This window comes from Glossina fuscipes, unplaced genomic scaffold (genome assembly GCF_014805625.2).
Source record: "Glossina fuscipes isolate IAEA_lab_2018 unplaced genomic scaffold, Yale_Gfus_2 0, whole genome shotgun sequence".
Lineage (NCBI taxonomy): Eukaryota > Metazoa > Arthropoda > Insecta > Diptera > Glossinidae > Glossina > Glossina fuscipes.
In genome coordinates, this window is record NW_023998414.1 from 300,076 (window position 1) to 323,533 (window position 23,458).

At 33.0% G+C, this 23,458-nt stretch overlaps 2 protein-coding genes across 6 annotated transcripts in view; one reads left to right on the forward strand and one right to left on the reverse strand.

The window, feature by feature from the left end:
• LOC119641103 (uncharacterized protein DDB_G0286447-like) overlaps positions 1-23,458 on the forward strand; it is a 78,647-nt gene that overhangs the window by 17,051 nt on the left and 38,138 nt on the right. For all 5 annotated transcript variants that reach the window (XM_038039559.1, XM_038039568.1, XM_038039577.1 and 2 more), the window contains one exon: positions 19,604-19,812. In XM_038039559.1, coding sequence (XP_037895487.1) covers positions 19,604-19,812 — 209 coding nt within the window. The remainder of the gene's footprint in view (positions 1-19,603; positions 19,813-23,458) is intronic.
• Positions 9,109-15,096, reverse strand: LOC119641128. Its single transcript, XM_038039592.1, has 9 exons — positions 14,598-15,096; positions 12,115-12,228; positions 11,881-12,040; positions 11,518-11,606; positions 10,969-11,448; positions 10,798-10,901; positions 10,606-10,723; positions 9,836-9,992; positions 9,109-9,746 (listed from the first exon to the last, which is right to left on the reverse strand). The coding sequence occupies exons 1-9, from the start codon at positions 14,998-15,000 to the stop codon at positions 9,647-9,649; spliced, it is 1,725 nt and encodes a 574-aa protein (XP_037895520.1). The 5' UTR covers positions 15,001-15,096; the 3' UTR covers positions 9,109-9,646.

Here is a 23,458-nt window from a genome sequence, read left to right on the forward strand (position 1 = left end):
ATAAGTTTAACTCTTTCGTTATTTACGAGTATTGAAAAGTGTTAAAGAAACTGCAATTGTCATGAAATTCCAATCTCTCACCCCTGAAAGGTCATAAATCTAGAAAATTGCTAATAAAATTCAATTTAACACACACATGCATTTAAACATTACATACGTACATATAATTTAACATATGCCATAGGCAACCTGTTTTCAAAGTCAACTTTGAACTTGCAAAACATATTCATTCGTAACATAAATATATTACAAGAACAACTTCCCATTAAAAAAGTAATAGAGACGAAAAAAAAAAAAAAACAAAAAGAAAAATGAAACAAGAAAATGTTCGTACTACATATATATATAAAACAAATAATGAAATTTTCATTTAGTTGCATTTGTAACGGTAATAAATATTTGTAATACACATACATATAGCATGCATAGCTTTACTTTACTATACTACATATAAAAACAACCCACAAATTGATGTATATATCTTCACACATGCGTTTTATATATGCTACAACCTTCGTAAACATTGTATCGCCCGACGTCCATATAAAATTGGGCACTTGTGTAAGCCGGAACAATAACAGCAACAGAAATAACAAATTTAATCCTTTATGTTAGTTAGAAATACAATAAAAGAAAAGGAGGTAAACACAAAAAACATTTACAATCTTACATATTTACGTCTATACATCACCAGTTAACCAAAAAAAAAAAAAAAAAAAAAAAAAAAAAAAAATGTTCGCTGGGTTTTATGCAGACGTGTATATATATATATATGAACACTTGTATTCACAATTATTCACTCATTTATGGTGCGTGTGTGTTGAAACTCTTACACATATATGCGATGTTTTGTATATTGTTTTTTACTCGCACTCAGTTTACACATGCTTTTCTTTTCCACATATGCGTTCACTATTCAAGCAATTTAACCCTTTCGCTACGGACGTAGAACATGCTCGTGTTTTTGCTCATTTCATACAAAAACACATAATATATGTATTAATATATGAATGATAGGATAGGACATAAGGTATTCTACATCTCATATATACCCTTATCGTTCTTTAGTTACATATGGTTTAAAAATGAAAGGGAGTAGTAGTAGAGTGAATCTTGTCTCCCCATTAGGCTTTAAAGGTTCCAATTGGATTAATATACAAAAGCTTTTCATAATATATGAATAATTGAAGATTTAATACTTGTGTAAATTTCTGCGCCTAACTGAGTAGAAGTTCTTCGAATCGCATTAAAAAGACATCTAGCAAAGGTGTAAACAGTAAAATCGATCCTTCAGAACTTTACCTTCTCTAATTGTGATACGGATTATATAAAGTTTGTGCGCATGTGTATATAGCACCCAGAAGATTTAGCAGAATAGATACACCATATGTCATACCGATCTATTTAGAACTATTCTATTCTCTATCTATCTCTCTTTCTCTTTCTCTTTCTCTTTCTCTTTCTCTCTCTCTCTCTCTCTCTCTCTCTCTCTCTCTCTCTCTCTCTCTCTCTCTCTCTCTCTCTCTCTCTCTCTCTATCTCTCTCCCTCTATTCTCTCTCGCTCTAACCGAATGAGCCAATTCTTTTAAATAACCTCCGATATAACCCACTCCTGGAACGAAGAGTAAGCCTTCATCATATGCCAAAAAAGTCTAGTTTCTAATCTTTTATAATGAAAATTGATCCATCATAACGGGTTAAGGTAAAAATTAGCTTCAACATATTCGGACTACCTAGGGCTATTTTTTAAATTTGTTTTTTTTTCCCATACCATTGCGTATAAGATTACTACCTAAAAAATTGTGCCTTCACAGCAATACAAAGTATGATCTGATAGTCAAATTGGTGTAGAGTATTTAAGCATCGAGCTTTCCCCACTATAAAGGATATATAATAAATAACGAAATTCTACTTTCTCTGCCTGTGAACTCATAAAAAAATTCAAGCTAAAGCAAATGCGATGAACTTAATACAAACGCATATCACAAAAGTTCTTTAGTTCGCTTAACATTTACTCGCGCCGCCCAGTCGAGTAAAGAAACGTAAGTTTTACTGTATAAACGTTTCAAGTGTTTCTTGCAAGCAATTGCAACAGCTTTTTATAAATTAGTTCAAGTTTAATGGATTTTAAATTTATTTAATTTAATTACCTTTTTTTTATTTTTTTTTATTTTAAGAAATAGGGCACAGGGTTGCCTCTTGAAAGTAATGTAATATAATAACATGAATATTGCAATGTTACTTAATGTCTGTTAATGGTGTCTATCTCAAAAACGCTAGCCATACTCACAAAGCCTTTCAGACTTCAATCTCCCTTTTTGCGGCTTAGCATAAATCAATTTAACTATTGATTGAGTATAAACAGTTCACGTTTGGACTCTGCGATAGGTAAACCATATATGAAAAATTCTTAATTTTCTATATCTTCTTCGCATAAAAATCTTATATATGATTAAAAATTGCATGCAATTTTTTAACACACATTCAATAGATCGCTTAGCCATCCCATTATTGTGATTGCTAATTAATGCTACTCCCGAATGCGGATTACGATAAGTTGTAAATTCATACCATGTCGAGGAAGAAATAGATAAAAATCAAAAATCGATCAGATATTTGTTTTATTTTGTTTCATCTAGAACGCGCCTTTCAAACGCTTATTTCGTAGACGTATAAACGGGGCGACGAACGAGCTGCGTGCAATGTTGTCAATGTTGTTGTCTGGCTGGGATAATCTCTCAGCGATTAGGTGGCACGATAGACAAAATGGACGCAATTATCAATAATCGTAGCAATGACGAAGACTAGGTAAGCGTTTGGTCGAACGAATATCAAAACAAAAATTTAACAATACAATTGAACAAGGTCCATCATAATATACTTACTCTCCATCGCTTTGCTTAATGCATTTTCTTCGCATTTTCGCTTTTATCATAAAATATCAAAAATTATGCATTATGATCATATGAGGGACACAAAACATCAGCACTTACTTCTTATAAGCACCTTTAGATAGGAAGGGGTCCAAGAAAGATATTAGAAAGACACTACAGGTAAATTCGTTTAAAGAGGTCACATCTTGTCAAAGTTTGCACAAATTCCAAATCGATTTTTGTCGAGAAATTCTTTTTCTATAACGACCTTTTCTAAAAGAAGCTCTATATATAGGGAGTTGAAACCTGTACACTGAGCATAGAAATGCATCGATAGATAAAATACATGGACGGATGACATGATTAATATTAATTCGTGTCCGTAACAATTATTATATTCTTACCAGAAATAGTGACGAGGGAATGTCCAAGAGAATCCAATCCTCCTTGTTCGATAAACTTTGCCAAAGATACTTGCGAAACAAGTCTTTACTGTAAGCCTTTAAACTTTACCCAGGCACTCAAAACTGATTTGACCGAATTGAAATTGACTTTAGTATCACAGTATATATCAGTATCAGTATCAGTATCAGTATAAATATACATTTTTCACGACAGCAAAAAAAAAAATCCTAAAAAAATTTGAGACTTGGGGGGCTTTCAACTCGTTTGATATTTTCCCTTCAATAAATGAATGAATGAAGAACGTGCAATATTGTGGCTTCGAAAAATTCCGTAAATTCAACGGGTAAAGTAAAGATTTAGTGTAGATGTTATCCTATGCAGAACGAGTGCATCCGACAAGTGCAATGTTTTTATGAAAGAAAAAAATGCCAATTAAAAATCTTAACTATATCCTTTGAGTTGATGAAGTGCAAAAGCAAGAGCAAAAAAAAAAAAAAAAAAAAAAAAAAAAAAAAAAATAAATAAAAAAAAAAAAAAATAAAAAAAAAGAAAAAAAAAGAAGAGAGAGAGAGAGAGAGAGAGAGAGAGGAGGAGACAAAAAACGGAAAGAAAAAAAAAATCTTTTCAAAAGAAATTACCCTACTTGTCACTTGGAACGGTTATTACTGTTGTTATTGCTGCTCTCACTGTTGTTACATCCCAGGTTGATGGCAATAATGACGTCGGTGACAATGTGCTGCTATTGCCGGCTAAACATTTATGCTTTATTTTATCTAATACGCTCCTCTCTCTACTATATAACGACTATGCACTCGACTTATAAATGTCCTTCAAAAAAAGAGAAAAAAAAATAAAATAAAAAAAAAAAGCAACAACAACCATTTGAAGCGAATTGCTGTCGACACCGTTCATTTAGTCATTCATTCAATCATTCATTAACTGTGTGTGCTAAGAAAAGATCTAAGAAGTCAAACGAGTTGGACTAAAGTGCGGCACAAAATGCTATTGACAGTAAGAGCACGTTTTTCCCGTTTGAAAGGCCATGGAATTGGGTTTACAGCTAAAACAAAAACAACAACAACAACAACAAACGTATTAAATAAGTATTATCCGTATATTAAACGAAATTATAATTATGCATAAATTCGATTCGACATTGAGTTGCGTCTTTAAACTTGTGTTACATGATAGCTGGACTCACATTTCCCCTCACATTCCTTTTGCTCCCAACTTCCGAATAGCAAGCGAGGTTTTCGAATGATTTCAAATCTTTTTCTTATTTTTTGTTTTTTCTTAAAACTGAAATTTATTTATTATATGCATTGAAATTACCATCACTAACCTTTTATACTTGATATATATGTATCGAATGTACACCCATGTCCCGGAAAATGCAACAAAATTGCTAGAAAATTCACTTTGACAGCATTGTCATGACGCTTTTAATTTGTTTTTTCTTTTACTTTTTTTTTTTTGCTTTTTATATATTACCATCCTTCCTATCCTTCTATCCCCACGTTAGTAAGTAGTTACCCCTTTTTTTTTTTTTTTTTTTTTTTCTGCATAGCTAACCTCATATTTTTAGCTGTGTTTCCTTCTTGTGAATTAAAGGCTACATCTCACTCAAGCTCCACTTTTAGATGCCATAGTTTAGCTAGTCAGTGCTTTGCTGGCATCCATATGCATGCAGTAACATCCCACTATATGCATGCACATCCAAGCTCTTGCTGTGCATAGTTCCGGTTACTGTTGCTTTTACAGTTGTTGGTGTTGTGTTTTTGGTTTTTTTCTTCTTCATTTCTTTTTTTTCTTTTTTTTTTTTCTTTCATTCTTTCTTTCTTTTTTGCTGTATCTCTTTAGTGTAGTAATTTGTGCACTCAATGGAAAATTGTTAATTAGATTCCTTTTGGCGTGTGATGATTTTGTGTCGTATTTTATCTAGGGAATCAACTTTATGCTAAAGCTAAAAGGTAATGAACAGAGAAGAGCAGCTTTATGCTCTCGCAAATAAGGTTACAAACACAAGCAGTATATAAATTTATTTACAAGGCAGACATTTTTCTTCTCTAATTCCATTTTCAAAGAATTTAATTGGGAAATAATAAAGTGTAAGCTGGGATAGGATGCGATTTGCTAATTTTTTTGTTGACTCTTTTTATTAAATGAAAGAGAAAAGAAACAAAAGATGAAGAAGAAATTTAAATCAAATTTTGTATTAAACTATGTACTTTCTTAAAAAGTATTTCGAAAAATTAACAAACAAAATGTGAAAAAAAGAAAAAAAAAATTAGTTTTTCTAAGAATAATTCAGTCAGTCATCCAATCAAAATTCAAGAGCAAATACTCAGATTAAGGTGAAATATTATTGACAAGCTTTTCACTTTACAGAGATTTTTTAATTTATTCTAAAGCAGAGAGGGTATGCATCCAATAAAAATGCACAACCAAATAAACAAAGTTCTCGCTTCGGGGGAAATCTACTCTGGATAATGAATTATTGTATAAAAGTTTGTTCACAATTTTGTTGATTGATTTTCTTAAAGCATTTTAGTTTTCAATCTCAATCTTCGAATTTACGTCTACGTCAGTGGAATCACTGATTCGAATTTTGCCAATATCAAAATTAATGCATCTGCCCGTTGTTGTTGAACGTTTCGAGGCTCCGCTGATAGGTGTACGTGATACGATTTAATATGCATAGCATAACTATCGAATTCGTTTATTTTACTGACGCATATTGTTCGCAAATTTAAAAGTGTATAGTAAGTAATTATTCAATCAAGTGAAACGTTATCGCCGGACAAAGTCTTTTTCGCTTACTGCAATCCTTTACTCCTCTTCATCTCACAACTTTGCAAGGCTTAATCCTTATAACGATTTTTATACGGGAAAACGTTCCGAAAAATACGTTCGCGTGATGCAGACTTACTAATGGAAAATCTATGTTAAATTACTATCCTAAAAACAACATCCGTCCATCACCATCATTTTTTGTAAAACTGTTTTCATACAAACGGTTTTAAAAACTGATCTCCTGATACCTTAAAAAATTTTCCGCTTTCATTTAGTATGAGAAGTGCTTCTGAAAATAGTCCGATTGATTGATTAGTCAATCAATTCAGTTCGTGATGCGATTCTGAATGCGTTAGTATAATAAAAGTTGGATTGCTTCAAAGTTCTCCCGTTTCAATATAACCTCTTTACCGGTGAAGTACGTGGTGTATGATATGAAAACTTGCGAATATTGGAAACTTCATGTAAACCATATGTCAGCCAGTTTCTATGGGTAATATGTGATTGAATAGTCAATTATATGACTAATTCAGATCAAATTATTAATGGGCAAAATACTTTACAAGCAACGGATTGCCAAGGGTCAAATCATGTTCAAATGATTGAAATGTTTTATTGGTTTTTTTTAATTTTGTAGAAAAATTTAACAAAAAAAAAAAAATAAATAAAATAAAATTCTGAAAATTGTTTGGAAAAAGTATCCACAAATTGAATCCTTTCCATTTTTTTTGTTTTTTTTCTTTTTTAAAGGCAATGAGATAGAGATACAAATATTTTGCACATATAATGCAACATATTATTAGCGTATTTTGCATAAAATTACAGAAAAAGTCAAAATGAAAAAAAAGAAATAAACAAAAATATATGTTGTTGTAGCAGAGAGAGAGCTTGAGATCATCCACATGTTGAAAGCTACGCAAACAACATAAAAACAGCAAGGCAGCATTAAAAACAAAAACGACAACAACGACAACAGTAATAAACATAATGCGCGTATAACGCTCGTAACCCTCAGAACAACCACCATGAATTAGTCATTTTATGTTAGTGAAGCATGCAAAGAAGTATTGGAAGTGTTGTGTTCTCCATATATATATATATATATTATATATATATATATATATATCAATGTATGCGTGTGCATGCGTGTCCGTTCATGTGTGCCTCTGTGTGTGTGTGTGTGTGTGTGTGTGTGTGTGTGCAAGCGTGTGCAAGCGTGTGTACATATGTGTATATGCGAACTTAGCATTGTTGGGTTCGTTGTTGCTTTTACTGGCTGCTGGTAAGCGCACAAACGCAAACTAGGCTGTCAGCAAGCAGCCGCTTGCATTGCCATAGTGAAAGTACTCTTTTTTCCTTCTAAAAAAAAAAAAAAAAGAAAAGAAAACAGGAAAAAAAAAAGCAAAGAGACCAAAAAATATAAAAAATGGCGCACATTATACGCGTTTGTGGTCTGTCATTGCGTTCTGTTGTGTACTCTAGTATAAAATAACAGCTTAAAAGAAACTTGTACACATACAAATATATATATATATATATATATATATATATATATGTATTTCATGCACTTTTGAGCAAATTAGATTTTATACTAATTAAATTTTACTCTAAACGCGCACCCAACCGCATGTATAAATAAAAAAAAAAAAAAAAAAAAAAAAGAACAGAAAAAGTGCACATATACACATATACCGAATATAAAAAGAGCAAGTTCAAAAACTTGCTGAGTAGCACCGTTAACCATTCTTCCAACCAAACAGCCAAACAAACAACCATCCATCCATCCATCCATCCATCCATCCATCCATCCATCTATACATTTGGCAAAGCAACCAAGCATCCATTCATATGACTCGGGCATCATTGCCTGCGTAACATTAAGAGACGGCAGCAACGTCAACAACAGCAGCCATATTGTGCTGATATGTTTACATGTAGTGCTTAAAAGTATTCTCTGTGACTAACTTTTATAATTTTACAACTCAAACCTCTAACAAGCTAACAAAGAAACTCTAACAGGCGCAGCCACAAGCCCAAGCACAGGCGAAGTCACAGGCACTCAAAGCATTATGCTTATGTGAACTTGGCTGTACAGGGTGCTAAAAAAAGCACACACACACACACACACACACACACATAGATGTCTCAAAAAATTTGACCGCATTGCTAGACTAGCTCAGTAGCAGACTAGCTAACTAACTGACTAATTCCTAGCGATTAGCTAATCCGCCAGTTGTCGATAGGCACTAGTCCGTTAAAAGTCGCTCAGCATTTTGCACTCACTCTCACGTCCAACCATATCATTTTTATTAAAGAGTTTTTCTTATTCCTATTTGAAGAAATCATAAGTGGCCTCACTAAACAGCGTCGCTTTCCTATGTGTTGTGCGTGGAATGTTAATGAATTTATTTATTAAACTTGCAATTTATTGTCCTTGTCCTTGCTGTCCATCGCGAATATATATAAATTCGAACAGCATTCAAAAGTCGTTTTAAACGTTCTTTACTAACACTACACTAAAATTGCTTGTATTTACTATAAAAAGCACTATATGTATGTATGTAAAGTAGACTCCTGCCAAACCCATCGCAAGAACTATATATATATATATATTTACACATATGTATATATGTAAATGCGTACGAGACTTGAATTAACTACGAAAATTTTAATTGCTAATCTGTTCTATGCACATGTTTACACGTCCATGTCTGCTCACACAACTCACTCACTGCTGATGATGAAAAGTTAAATGTCGTTATAATGATGAGTTTTTAGTTGAATATAAGTGAACAGACAATATTTTATAATTATAACGGTTTCGTGGAGATACAGAAGATCGCTATTGCTTACGATAGAAGAAAAAAATAAAATGATGTTTTTTTTTATTTTATTTTTTTTTTTTTTATTATTATTATTATTATTATTTTTATCAATATTATTTAATTTTCATTTTAAATGGAAAGAACGTTAGAGGAGGAGAGGAATAAAGAATTAATTGTTATCTCGAGATTAAGCAATATATTGTTGGATGATTTCTGGCCTCTATATATAGAGTGCAAAATATTCTACTATAGCATAAATTAATACGCATGCATACATTCATAAGTAGCATGCAACCACGTACAAGGCAACGCAAGTCTTTACTCTAAACACATCTTTAAACATAAAACACATAACACATATATATTACATATATACATATATATATATATATGAGTTATATAGTCTCGCTTAATTGTATGCGTTGCTTGTATGTATTTTGTTTGAAAATTAACTCGTTTTATATGAAATTGTTAATTAGAGAAAACAATAATTACACACACTGGCAGGCGACATACGGTTCCTTGCGTTTCCTCTTAGACTCCTTTGATTAAATATTAAAATTAAAAACTAAAAGCAGAAGCCTTGCGCTTTCATATATAATTACAATTTAATTCAAAATTTCACATTCATTGCTACACTTTTGCTTCCTCTTTTTTTTTCGTTGTGTATGTTAAATCTTATTTTACTGACTGGAATTGGTTTACACCCAATGAAAGAATATAAAGGACAAAACAATTATTGAGTACATTTCACAAACTAGTTATCTCGCAATCATCATTATTCGCGATAGCTGCTGATGATGCGCTCTGATCGTTTTGTTTTCTCAACTTTACAACGATGTAACAAAATCTAAAAAACAAAAAAAAAAAAATATTGTTTTTTTATTTATTATATATATAAAAAAAAAAAAATAAATTCAAAAGCTTTGAAACACTCACATGAACACTACGATGTTGGTTATCGCAAATATCTCGCTAACTAAGAATATTGTGCCGGGAAAAGTATTCACCGTGCTTTCGTATATATGACTGTAGATCGGTGTAAATATTATTTGGACAATTGGTTGGCAAATAGCCAAAAGGGAAAACATTTTACCTGAAAAATAAAATAGCAAATGAAAGCAGAAAAAATATCAGTCGTACAAATTCGGATTTGAAAGTCGGTCGAATGACTTGCCGCTCAAGCAGCTACAATCAAATTCCGAGCTGCTATACACTTTCGCAGTTTTTTTTTTTTTTTTTTAATTTTTTTTTCTTATGTTGGATCTATTTTTACTAGATCGACACAGTGTTATACAATTCGCACATCTATAGTCATCATGACTTATATGAATTATTTATTGCATAGCAAGACTTATGGGTGACAGAGGTGGCGGTGCAAGAATTTCCACCATTCGATCCAAATTTTCTACATTCATTCAATTGATTAAAACATCACTTTCCACTGCTTTTTCTTCATCAGAAAAATATTAGTTATCGTAACTTTGTTCATGTAACTTTGTTGTTGTTGGTTTTTTTTCAAAACATATCATTTCATAAAAATACAATCTATTTTTAAATAGGAATCGTCTTTAAGACATATCACGTGATTGCATCACATTTCATTAAATAAAACAACTCAAATTGTGCAATATGTAGGTTGAACATAAAAATCCCTGAGACAGACAGACAGACAGACGGACAAACAAACCAAATCAATTTGAACTTACTTAACTCTCCCTCGTGGACAATGGCGGAGCCAATTGTTTTAATAGCTATAGCTCTAAGCGACACAAACATATCGGCTACACCTCCCGCGTAAAAAGTGATCGTATTCCTGGAGAAAGCCTACGACAAATGTTTGTCGAAAAATTCAATATAAAAATGTATTTCTGTTCTATTTGTTCTATTAGTTTACTTACGAACAAAAGTCGGGATATAGCTGTAGTAAGAGCTGATATTATACCCAATAGAGCATCAGAAAATTTAAAGACTTTACTAAAGATGGTCGTACCGATGAAGGTGCCTTCAAAAGTGATCGCATACATCGCATTGATCTCATCTATGCTATCGTTAAAACGAAATTAACTCACCTACCAAAGCCAATGCTGAGTTAAACGTTGAATAAATACTATAATCATTTCCGTTCCAATTAAGCTGCAAAAAAGCGAAACGATTCCAGAAATCAAGCTCCCCATAAACTGGACCAATAATGCAAATATAAGCCAGTATTAGTAAAAGGAGAACCATGCGGCCGTTATTTGGTCGCTTAATGCAAGGGAACCGTATATAATCCAACACTAGAGTGGGATCAAAGAAGTTTTTCAGCCAATAAATGCCTTTCAAATGCTTTTCATTTGGTTTAACTTCATTTTGAATGGCCTTTGCTTTATCCACGTTGTCCGCATTTGTGATCTCATAAGCCGTATTATCAATGCCCTCTTGTCCGGTAACAGCAGCCGGAGCAGATTCTTTCTCTTCCTGGGATTTATTTGCCGACTTTAAGTCTTTTATTACAAATATTACATAAAGCAAAGCCACAATATTAAAGCCAAGACCCATAGCAAACGATACTGTAAACGATAGAAAATTTATGATGAACGAAAGCAACGTTATACGAGTAAGAAGGAAAAAGAACTTACTAACATAACCCAGGTACTGGAACAAGAGACCACTAATTGGTTGTCCTATAAATATGATGGCCGTTGAAAACATTCCGAAAATGCCAAATCTGCAGAGTACGAAAAGTTAAGGGAAAACAAAAAACAAAAAAAATTGGAATAAATAATAGCGCGTTACACAATCGGTTATATTAACATTATCGGTCTATTTAACATTAGAACTTACTCCATTACAGGGTGAATCAAAACAATTAATTAATTTAAAAAAAAAAAATGATTTCATTTATTTTTATTTAACGATTTAACGAATCGTGATAGGCTTCGTAGGTTTATCATTATGTTTTATGTTGAATTAAAAATGGCTCCTCGTCTTCACTTACTTACCTAAATATGCGATCTTCGGCCGGTGTCGATATTGACATGTAGCTGTCAATTGCCATCAATGATAACGTTTGACCACCGAACATAGCCGGCACTATAGCTTCAGTATATGCACCAAATTCCATAGGTATTTTATCGAAAAACATCGCCGATACAAGGAGACCTTTCGTTATAAGATGTACACTTATTTATTAATAATTAAATTTTCCTCCTTTAAATGTCGGTAAAATTGCTTACAGAGAAACATAAGAGACTCTCCTATTAGAGGCATTAGCATGCATGCTTTACGTTTATTGTAGCGATCGGCCCAACCACCGGCAAACAGAAGAATGATTAAAGGAAAGATAGCGGCTAAAAAAGATCGTGTATAAAAAGTGTATAGAAAATTGCACGAAAAAAAAAATAAAGAAATTTTCTTTTCAATTTCGCTTTCATTAAACACTTAATAGAGAAGTCATAACTGTTACGTTAAAGCATAGTTAAATTCGGGATTATTTCGCGATTGTCTCTCGGCATACGAGTGCGTTTAATATGACATGATATTTGAGAATCGTTTTTGCTACAGATATGAAACGGGGAGAATTAACATCGAAGATGCAATTAACAAATATATTCTGTACGAGCAGGCCCGTTAACGAGAATTGTATCAAGCCAATGAATCTGAGTGTGAAAGTGTAATGCAAGGAAAGAAAATTTTCAATAGAATTAAAAAACATTTTCTATACAAGAAATTTTATGTAACAAAGTTATCTAAAATTCTCACACTACTACTACTACTACTACTACTACTACTACTATGAATGCGAAAGAACACACCACAAAACACACACATTGCCTAAAATATCGTTTATAACGTTTGTATTCACTTTCCGCAAAGATGAATGTTTTGGATTGTACGCGTATCCGTGATCAGTGCCAAACACAGAATGCCAATCTGTTGCTTCTCTTTATCTTTCCGTTCAAATTTTGTAAGATAACTCAACAGTCAGCACTCAGCAATCAGCACTCAGTGTTCACGTATATTTCGATTAAATAGACTTTCGGTAATAAATTCAATGAACGATAAATTTGGTTATAAGAAAATCTATGCATATCCAGGAGATGATTAAAATGCCATAATAAGCAATTAGTTCCAGGACTTGAGTTCGTGATTATTTTTTCACCAAAATGCGAAACAATTTTTCAAAAAATTTTCAGCGCATTTTTTTTAAACGATATATGCACCGTTATGATTGATAACATTCGGCAATTACGCTACGTCCATCACTAAAAAAAAATTCTGCAAATTTTTAAACGAGAAACTGAATTAAATGATTTTCACTGACCTCTTACGACGTCAAGTCAACTTTAGACCTTTAAGCGAATTCTGCTGAGAGTGAAACAAATAGCAGTCTGATGTGCCAAAGCACGCTACAGGCTACGCGATGAATATATCAAGTTTCGTCAGCCAAGGTCAATCAATTTCTGATCTAACGACATTGAATTTTCTCTTGACTGAATGATTGATTGTTTGCCAAACCTTTGCTTAATTTTGCATTTTAATTTGTGTTAGTCGGTCACACATAGAGAATTCAATCGCATCTCGAGATCTAGGCCAGTTCAGCCAGTGCTGCAGTTCATCATACTCGAGCATCAACTTATCTTATTGAGCTTTGTCGCTGTGCCTGCGGCTTGGTTCATCTTGGGCCACGATTTTTTTTTCGCACATTATTGACCTCATTCCCAACGCCCGTTATGCACCCATTGAAACTATATTAAATATCGTTTCGTTTCATTAGCGTTTTACAAAACGGTAATACACAATCTAACAAATACTTTCATCATTAACTGATATGATAATCAAGTATTGAAGCGTGTTTTCCTTTAGCCCTCCCTTTGCTTTTATTTAAAAGCTTCCCTCCCATAGCAATGTTCTAAGCCGAAGACAATGCATGCCGATCTTGGTTTCATTACCTTTCCGAACTTGCCGATTGGCCACGCCAGTGTGTGGCGTGCGTGTCTTCGGGAGGGAAAATGCACTTTGCTTACTTTTAATACGACATCTATTTCCGCACTCACTCAACACTGTAGATTTTTTCACAGGAAATTATAGCTAATCGCCACGTTTGAAGGACTCTTGTAACTTAAATATTCAATAAGCAAACATATCTTACGATATTCGCTTTTTTCGCTTTTCGTTTCTATCATCTATGAACTATGAACTTTTCGCGCACACCAAATACTATCAAAATTTAGGCGAATCCATTATCAGCGATCTATCGTTCAAATCCATGCTTGTATAACCTTTTGCAAGCATTTATAATAAGAAATTTACAGAAAAGAAATTTCAAAATTTTTACATCTTCCCCCGCTTTTTAGTATTATTCGGCACTCTATTACAATGCACTTGCTTACGTCACATTAATAAAAATATTTTTATCGCTATTAATAAATAATGTTCATCATCATCGTTCGTTAACAGCTCAAGGCGGCTGATGGCGTGAATTAAAAATATATTTCTCATGATTACAACACATACATACATACATACATACATACACACACGACACACACGACACACACTTTGGGATGCGCAATAAAGAACGAAACATCCAGCAACGTATCTTATAAGCATTTTTACATTACATTTTTTTACAAAACATTTTTTTTTTTTTTTTTTTTTTTGCAAAATTTCTAGAAATTTTAATGCAATAATTGTTTGCATATACATCAATTCTTACCGATCGGTGCTCTCTTGCCTGAAATATTAGCTGCAAGTTTTTGCGCGCCTTTCTCCGCCTTACAGACCGTATAATTAAAACCAATCGATAATGAGGTAAAATTTCGTTCTTCTATTGTTGCCGTAAAATCGTTGATATCTTTAAAGTCGAACGCATTACCGCAGCTCACATTATAATGGGATTTATCTAAAGTCGCGGCGCACACATCTTTCGCGTGAAACAAATTAACGCGACAGGCTTTATCCAAAGGAAAGCTAACGATAGCGATTGCGTTAAAAACGCTGGCCATAACATAGAAAAAAAAATATGGCTCAATAATTAGGTAACGACGGAAACGCCAAACTTTTTGAATATAATTCAATTTTCCCGCCTTATCACTGTTATTCGAATTATTCTCCGACATTATTGCTGCTATTATTCGATCCGATTCTTCTTCTTCTTCTTCTTATAAGGATCTATCGGCAGACGTTGTTCTTGTACGCTTGTTGCTCGTCTTGCGTAATGCGTGCACACAAACGTTTTATTCTTAACTAAAATCTTAGAAACAATTGTTTACCCATACGTTTGATTTTGCGCACAATATGCTCAGTTTTTTTGCTCTTCTGCACTTCTCTTAAAAATGTATTTACAATACAAAAAGTTAAGCTCTAAAAATTATTGCATTGTTCTTGTTGTTATTATTATTATTATTATTATTATTATTATTATTATTCCTTCTTTAGTTAGTTATTATTGGTATTTTATATATATATATATATATATTTTTTATATATATATTTTCTCCGCACTTATCCGCGAAGATCGCAAAAAACAAACGAGTATCAATTACATGCACATATCTACTAGCATTACTAGTCAAACATGTTTAATTTGATGTAGCCGTTAATGTAATGTTGTTGTGATTATATTATATTAGATGCGAATAATTTCATAAATTTAACGAGTGTTTTTTTTTTTTTTATTTTTTTTTTTGTTTTGCAAAATACCACTGAATATTAAATGTTTCGCTTAGTTTTTTAACTTGAGCTATTCAAATCGTCAAGATGAATGTATATCTTACTTAATTATATAATTACATTAATTACTTACTTAACTTGAATCCCAATTGGCATTCAATATTTTTGCACACACATACACACACACACACACACACAATCATATATATATATACATTATATTTTGCCGCTGAAGAGATGAGCATATTAAACGCTAGCAAATTGTTTTCGAAGAAAATCGAAATTGAACGCATTCATCATCACACATCACCACTACGTATAGGAGAATGTATTAAGCATGAATTTGTTATTTGCAGAAAATCAAGCTCTGCCGTTCGACTTAAAGCAACTATGTATTTTCATATATGGCTCTCTCTTCATTTGCATAGACAATAGTTTGAATGCCTAAGTAATATGCGTTAGCATTTTACATTTACCTAAATTAAGTTTATATCCATTCATTGGGTAATTAGCATAATACCTTTGCTCTTCAGGGTATGACGGCCGTTCAATTTGTTTAGTTTGTCTCGTGAAATGATTTTCTACGACCCTCTTCCGATTAATCAAGGCTCGCTTTTCCTAACACGTTTTAATAAAGTCTGTCCATCTATTCGTCCGCCTAACATCAAACATCTTTCCATACTTTTCGATGTCTTTCACAGCGAAATATTTTCACGAGTCCTTTTAGCAATTCATTCCAGGGGAAAATCTTTTCGGAACGCTATCCTAATAAGGATCTATTTTAAAAAATGCACAATTTCACAATATTTGGAATTTTTTTGGAAAATCTCATCTCATCGAAAGTTCACGAAAAATAGCATTTGGGAAACTTGAACGAGACAGGATTGTTTTTCGAATTTTCTCTCACATTGTCATACTTGCGAGAAATACAGTTTTCTGTTATATGTATATATATATATATATATATATATATATATACCCTACATCGCTTGTGATAGAGGGCATATTAAGTTTGTGCAGGCGTATGTAACATGCAGCAGGGCTCGAAGCAGACCCATCTTTTAGTATACCGATCAAAATCTGAATTGAAATAGGTTTGTCTGTCCGTCGGTCCGTCGGTCTATCGGATGCCCAGTCCATGTAAATTTGTGTACACTGACATATACCCAAGAGCGAACGCTATTAAAAATGGTTTGGATCGGTACACTTTTTCGAGAGAAAATTGCAAATTTTCAAAATTTTTCAACAAAAATTTTTATGATAAGTAGTAATACGATTTCGGCATTCTTTTGAATCCCTCTAAACTGGTGTTCGTATGCCTAAAAATCTAGTTTTCAATGCTTCATGATCAAAATGAGATCATTATAATTTAAGATAAAAAAGTTAACTCTAATAAATTTCGACCAACTGGATGTATTTTTTTTTTTTTTTTTTTGATTCTATCCTAATAATAAAAAGTTTTAGAAAAAATTCTTGCTTTTACAGGCCGAGAAGTCGAAGTTTTACAATTTTATGATGAAAATTGATCTATAATAACACTTTGATATAAAAATTTACTGTTGAAAATTTTTCAACCACTTAGGCATAACTATTCTTATGGAAAGTAAGACTTTATTTATAAAGAGCTTTAGATTTGAATATGCGTTTTATGATAGTAAGTAACGTGATATAAAAACAGCGGATAATTTTTGTATTCTGTGGCATAAGTATAAAAAGTGTGTTAGAAGTGTCGGCCTAATCCGACTATAATATTTTCACACTGTTTATATTGTATTAAATCCTTGACTTTGTATAAAATCAACTGAAGTGCAACTGTCCTTGAGTGCATATTTGATAAACATTTGATAAAAAATGAGGAAAATTTTCAGATACATTCGCTGATTGAATGCTGGAATTAAACGAGGAAGGTCATGGTTTTTGAAGCAAAAAAAAAAAAAAAAATTCGGACAGATGGGATGTATTTTCATCTGTTTGCGTATATTAGTAAGTAAAAAGCTGTTGTGGATTTCGACGCGATTGTGATTCACACTTTTTTGAAAACGGGGCTAGATGGACCGTGAATGCATTGTGCATGTATGCATAACGGGAATATATTGACTAAGTTCCTTTGACCTGACGTCGATGTTATAGATGTAGACGATGCTTATTTTCAGCAGAACTTCGCCGTCTAGCATACAATTGGTTAGACAATGACTCTACTGCGTAATAAGCTTAGAATTTGTTGAAACTCATTTTATATATAATAGCAGCATATAGTGTCACCTATTTCTTTAACGGGATTTTGATGCATATGTCATGCCTGCGTTAAATAAACACGTCCTAAGTGGCATATGATCTCAAATGAATTATTTGGACTCTCGTTAAATTCAAATGAATCCTTTAACAGGCTCATTGATAACCCGACAAAACCTTAAAAATTATTTACTTACTTACTTAGTGCTGTTTATATAATAGTAGTTCCACGAAGCGTCTGTTTTTTCAATATTTCATCCGTAAAATATTCATGTACATGCTATGCGGCAGCAATAATTTATTCTCGCAGCGCATCAATGTGCAAATGTTGTTGTCAACTTCTTCGTGAGCATCTTGCCTCAAGCAAATGATTTGAATCGACTTTGTAATCAATATTTGATTCCTTAGCCATGTCGTGGTTGTTGATCATTTTCGATTTTTTGTAAAATTTCATCGACCAGCGGGAAATGCATCTTTAATATCGAAATTCTCAAAATGGGAAACAAGTAAAGTATCTACCTAGAGTTGCATTTCATAAAGTATCTCTCTCGTAAACACCGTCGCCTTTCTTTTTTTTAACCTATCTTGATTGTTGAAAATTTACGAGATTTTTTTTCATAACTTCTGAGGAAATACATAACTATTTTCAAAACTAAGTCAAAATTAATATATTAATTTGCAAAGGCTCGTCAAAGTAACGTGTTGAACATTGCCCGGGATCGGATACCAAACACCATCTAATGACAGAAATCTCTCAATATTTCTTCCTGTAAAAGGGCTGGCACATAGTGTGCCTAGGCGATCATAGACTCTCACTTACTTACTTAAGTCTACGCAATGTTGTTAAATACTAAGCAAAGTAATGAAGAAAGTTATAGGTATGCCGTACACTTCAAGCAGAGTTGAGCGGAATTTCTGCTTTTGTTTTATATATGAAATCCGCTTTCCTTAAGTAAAATGGCACATTGGCGACAAATGAAAGTTGGCAAAAGCTATAAAAGGCTATAAGTCATTATGAATAAGTGGTGTCGAGGAGTGCCACGAAGAGTCATAAGTAAATTTGAGCAAACGATCAGCAATAGTCTTGTGCATGCAAACGATTCTCTTTCACAACTTTTTCACAATCATCATCGAACATATTGGCAATCACATAGCTATCTATGCTATGGAGCATTCCTCAGCCTTCTTAGACCGTGGTTGCTGATCATGAGGATGAATTTCATTGTTAATGGTCTGCTTTAAGTCTCAGCCACGCGTAACTTGAGAAGAGTTTTTCGTTTAGTGTTTAAATACCCGATCGTACCTAAACTGCCTCCTCTTTCGTTTGCACAATGTTGTTAAGTGAACAAACAGTTTGCATATTGAATTACATGTACATCGACAACTATATGCATTAAAATCTATGCGTTTAATATACAAAACTAATGCTTGTCTATTGAATGCTGTAATGTTGCTTGAAGAAAGAGAAAGAAAAGAAAAAAAAATAAAGAAAGAAAGAAGCGCGGTTCAGAGGTTCAAGTACGGAGAAGACCTGAGAAAATGTTTGTGTGGAAATTTAATAAGTTTTGTAATTTTTTAAGTAAACACAAAGCAACAAATTGTTGACAGCTCGTGAGAGGCTGTTATCTCAGCACTTAAATATTATAAAAATAAGCAGAAAAGAGGGGAAAAAATTTTATGAATAAATATTTAAATTTGCTTTTCTCTCTCTCTCGCGCGCGCGCTTGCTTGCTCGCTTTTTTTTTTTTTTTTTTTTTTTTATGTTAGAAATTCGTACAAATTTTAAACGAGAAAATATTTTTCAATGAATTATTTCAGGTTCGCTAACACCTAAAGACTTCACTCTCGAGCAATTCAACGGCTTTGGGAATAAAAAGAAAAAGAAGAAACGTCGCCACAGTCGCACAATATTCACCAGCTATCAGCTAGAGAAACTCGAAGAAGCCTTTAAAGAAGCTCACTATCCCGATGTCTATGCCCGTGAAATGCTGTCGTTGAAGACCGAATTACCTGAAGATCGTATACAAGTAAGTGCGAAAGTGCGAAAGTAAGAAGATTGAAATTTAATACTTTTCTTACACTACTACCATCCGAACAATAATAATGCGCTCAAGTTGAAAGGACATAATAAGAATAATGACTAATTATTTGTGTGCTGTACGTTGATGTTTTAAATAACTAATACACACAATGCCCATCTAAAGTTGAGGAGCATTGTATTACGATTTCAAGGTGTTTTATGTTAGCAAACAAATGAATCCTGTTTGCCTTGAATGATTATTATTGCTTTTGTTGTTATTGCTTTTGTTATTATTATTATTATTATTATTATTGTTATTATTATTGTTGTTGTTGTTGTTGTTGTTGTTGTTGTTATCTCTATCTTATGTTGGGGCTTTCAAAAACTTCCTGTTAACGTCGCGCTAAATTAAAATGCATTTAAATAAGGCTTATGTGTATTTGTTTAGATATATTTTTAATGATTTTTCACACCTTACTTCACGCAGCCTTTTGAATTATAATGCAAAGAATTTTGTTGAATATTATTTAAAGGCAAATATTTATATTTAAACATTTCATAATTTTATGAAATCATTCATACTTCATACGTTTCACGTTCACTTCCCTCGATTCATTTCGATTCATTCTCCTCTTCTTTCCTTTCTTTTCTTTTCATTTTTTTTTTTTTTTTTGCTTTTTTCTTCTCTAATTTTATTTTTCATGGTTTTTGCTCAATTGCCATTTTTATATACCATTAGCGGGAAACAATGCCATTATATTATTTTCAAACAAGTAGCTTATCAGGCAACAGCCATTAGCTCTTGTGGTGCAATTTTCCTGTGCGTATACTACCTCATCCTGTTTATCGGTCTCTCTCTCTCTCTCTCTCTCTCTCTATATATATATATATATATATATATATATGTATGTATATATGTAGATATTTATATCTTTCTGTCTCTCTCTCTCTCTGTCTCTCTTTCAATATCTGTCTTTCTATCTATCTCATATATATATATATATATATATATATATATATATTTATATACATACGCACACCTAGGATCATTGCAGTATATGCATCATTACATCAATAAGATTTCTTCCTGCTTGCCGTTATTGTTGTTGTATTTCTTGTCGTCATTATCGTCATCACCAACCACATATTCATACAAATAATTGAAAAAAAAGGAGAAGTGTAAATGCAATGAAATGCAAAATAATAATAAAAAGGAAATTCAGCTCTTTTGCCAAGATACCCTGCGGGTTTTATTATGTTTGCTCTTGTATATATAAATACATATAAATCAGCTCCAAATTGCTAGACGAGTAAAATTACAATAAGAAATTATTGAATTGAAAAAATTCTCTTTACAAAATGTTTTGAAAATTCTTATAAAACTTAATGCAAATCAAATTAATTCAAATAACAGAAGAAGCTTCGGCTTCGGCATCGGCTTCAGAAATTTAAAAAAACAAATAAAATTAGAAAACAAGTAAGAAAATTACATTCGGCTGGAGCCGAATCCCACCTACCCATCACCATTAAACACTTTAGCGCATCATGCTTTCACTTTTTATTTATCTTTCGTTTACTTCGCTAAAAAGTATTGCTAGGAAAAATCAATCTGACGCATCGCGACGTCTAAAACTTCCAATCTTCCTATTAAATTTGGCGTCGATATTTTCATTTCTGCGACTAGGAGAGTTTCGACAACACACGCCACACAGAATTCAGAATGCTATTCAAGAATATATTCTGTGTAGTTGATAAGGTCTCTGAAGCTTCCGTTTAGGTGTTGCAGGCATTATGACAAAATGACTGGATCCTCCCCATCCCTTAATGGTGCGTATAATAAATAAAATTAAAATAACTTTTCATTGTTGACCTCATAACCACTCATTATCCGTGTATGTTTATGTGTGTGTGTGTGTGTGTGTGTCCCGAACTTTTACACGATTTTAACAAACATTGAAAGCAAGTATATAAGAGAGCAAGTATATATGTGTGCCTGTGTGTGTGTGTGTGTATGTGAGAGTAAGAGAGAGAAAAAGAGAGAATATAAAATTAAATAAATTTTTATGCTCGCCTGGTCACAAAATTTTCCATTGATTTTGAAAGCATTCGATTTCCGCTCAGATCGGCATTACCGAAGATAAATCAAAAATTTTATTCGGAATCGTTCGATGACACGATAAGATACGCTGACATTAAAAGAGTTTCTCCAAAAATTGACTTATACGCAAAGCGAAAGTACTTAGCCCAAAAACACAGACTGCGGAAAGCAGTCTGAATCAGTCTAGACAATCATCATTATTCCGTCAAGGAATCACTTATTTGAGCCAGGCCATGCTTTAGCTTTGTAATACAAAGTTATGCGGCCACCATATTATTTCTCACCTCTACTAGGCAAGACGTGGTCTTTCTAAGACCAAGCGCCCAATTGCACTAAAACTTCGCAGGCAAGCACTTACTACCGTTCACCCGAATTTGAATATAATCAAAATCATCGCAGAACTTTTCGAAAAATCTTTCGCAAATGTCTCTCCCTACTTACTAATCGTTATCGGTAATCCATGATATCAGAATATCTCTGGCGGTAGTTGCACCAGCATAGATTTACCGCTAATCAAAGGAAAAATGTCGATATTTGCCACGCCCATGGTCTTCGCTAGTACAAAGACTTGCCTGATCGTTCGGCTGTAGAGAATAGACGAACTCTTCCTATAAGTTCCCGGTTATCGGGGGTCGTAGAAATATAGGATCTTCTCTATAGAGTTGCCATTTCCCGTCGGGAACATAACGTCCTCCTCCTGAAAATGAACATCCATAGCATTGATTTCAGGGCAAAAGAAGAAGCCAATTACTATCGTCACATAACGTATCCATCCGTTCACTGTCATGGTCAAGCCAGACGCATTTTCTAAAAGGTATGATCCAATTACAATCACCCACCCAATATCCGCACTAAGAAATCACTCGTTATGATTGGAGAAATTGTTTACTTACTTGCCTTCGGTTTTCGCAAAATCCGGAGGAAGCAAACAGTTTTCCTTGTTGACGTACCCAAGGAGCTAAGACTGCACCTTATCACGCAGGATAAGTTTTTCGCTTGAAATATTGTAATTTTTTTTTCTTTTCACATAGTTCCAGTATGTAGCTAAAATCTTCCTGACAGTTGTTTGTCAAATGCCATCCCAAAGACATATTGCATGAAATCGCTTATTAGAAGACCTTGTATTCGGGAATCTTACATGAATATATATTGCCACACCTACATTTTGCGATTTTCGATGAATTCGTTTAAGTCAATTCGACCTATTGCCGTATAGTAGCGTATAGCTTTTAGAAACAAGTTACACGCATTAATTGATAAAATTGCTTGTCATAAAGATATTGAAAAAAAAAAGAAAAAAAAAATGAAAGGAACTCGCGTCTAGTTTCGCCATAAAGACTTTTTGGTTATTGTTTCGTCATTTTCCTTTTCGTTTATTTTTTTCGAGAAGGAATGGCCTGATTATTTAATTACGATGACGTTGCGGTTATGCGTGTTGACAACTTGACTGATTAGTTGCTTTATGATAAAATTGCATCACTGAATATTAAAATGGATTTAATAAAATAAATGCTGTTTTCTTGTTTGTTTGTGCGTTCTTTTTTTTTTTTTTTTT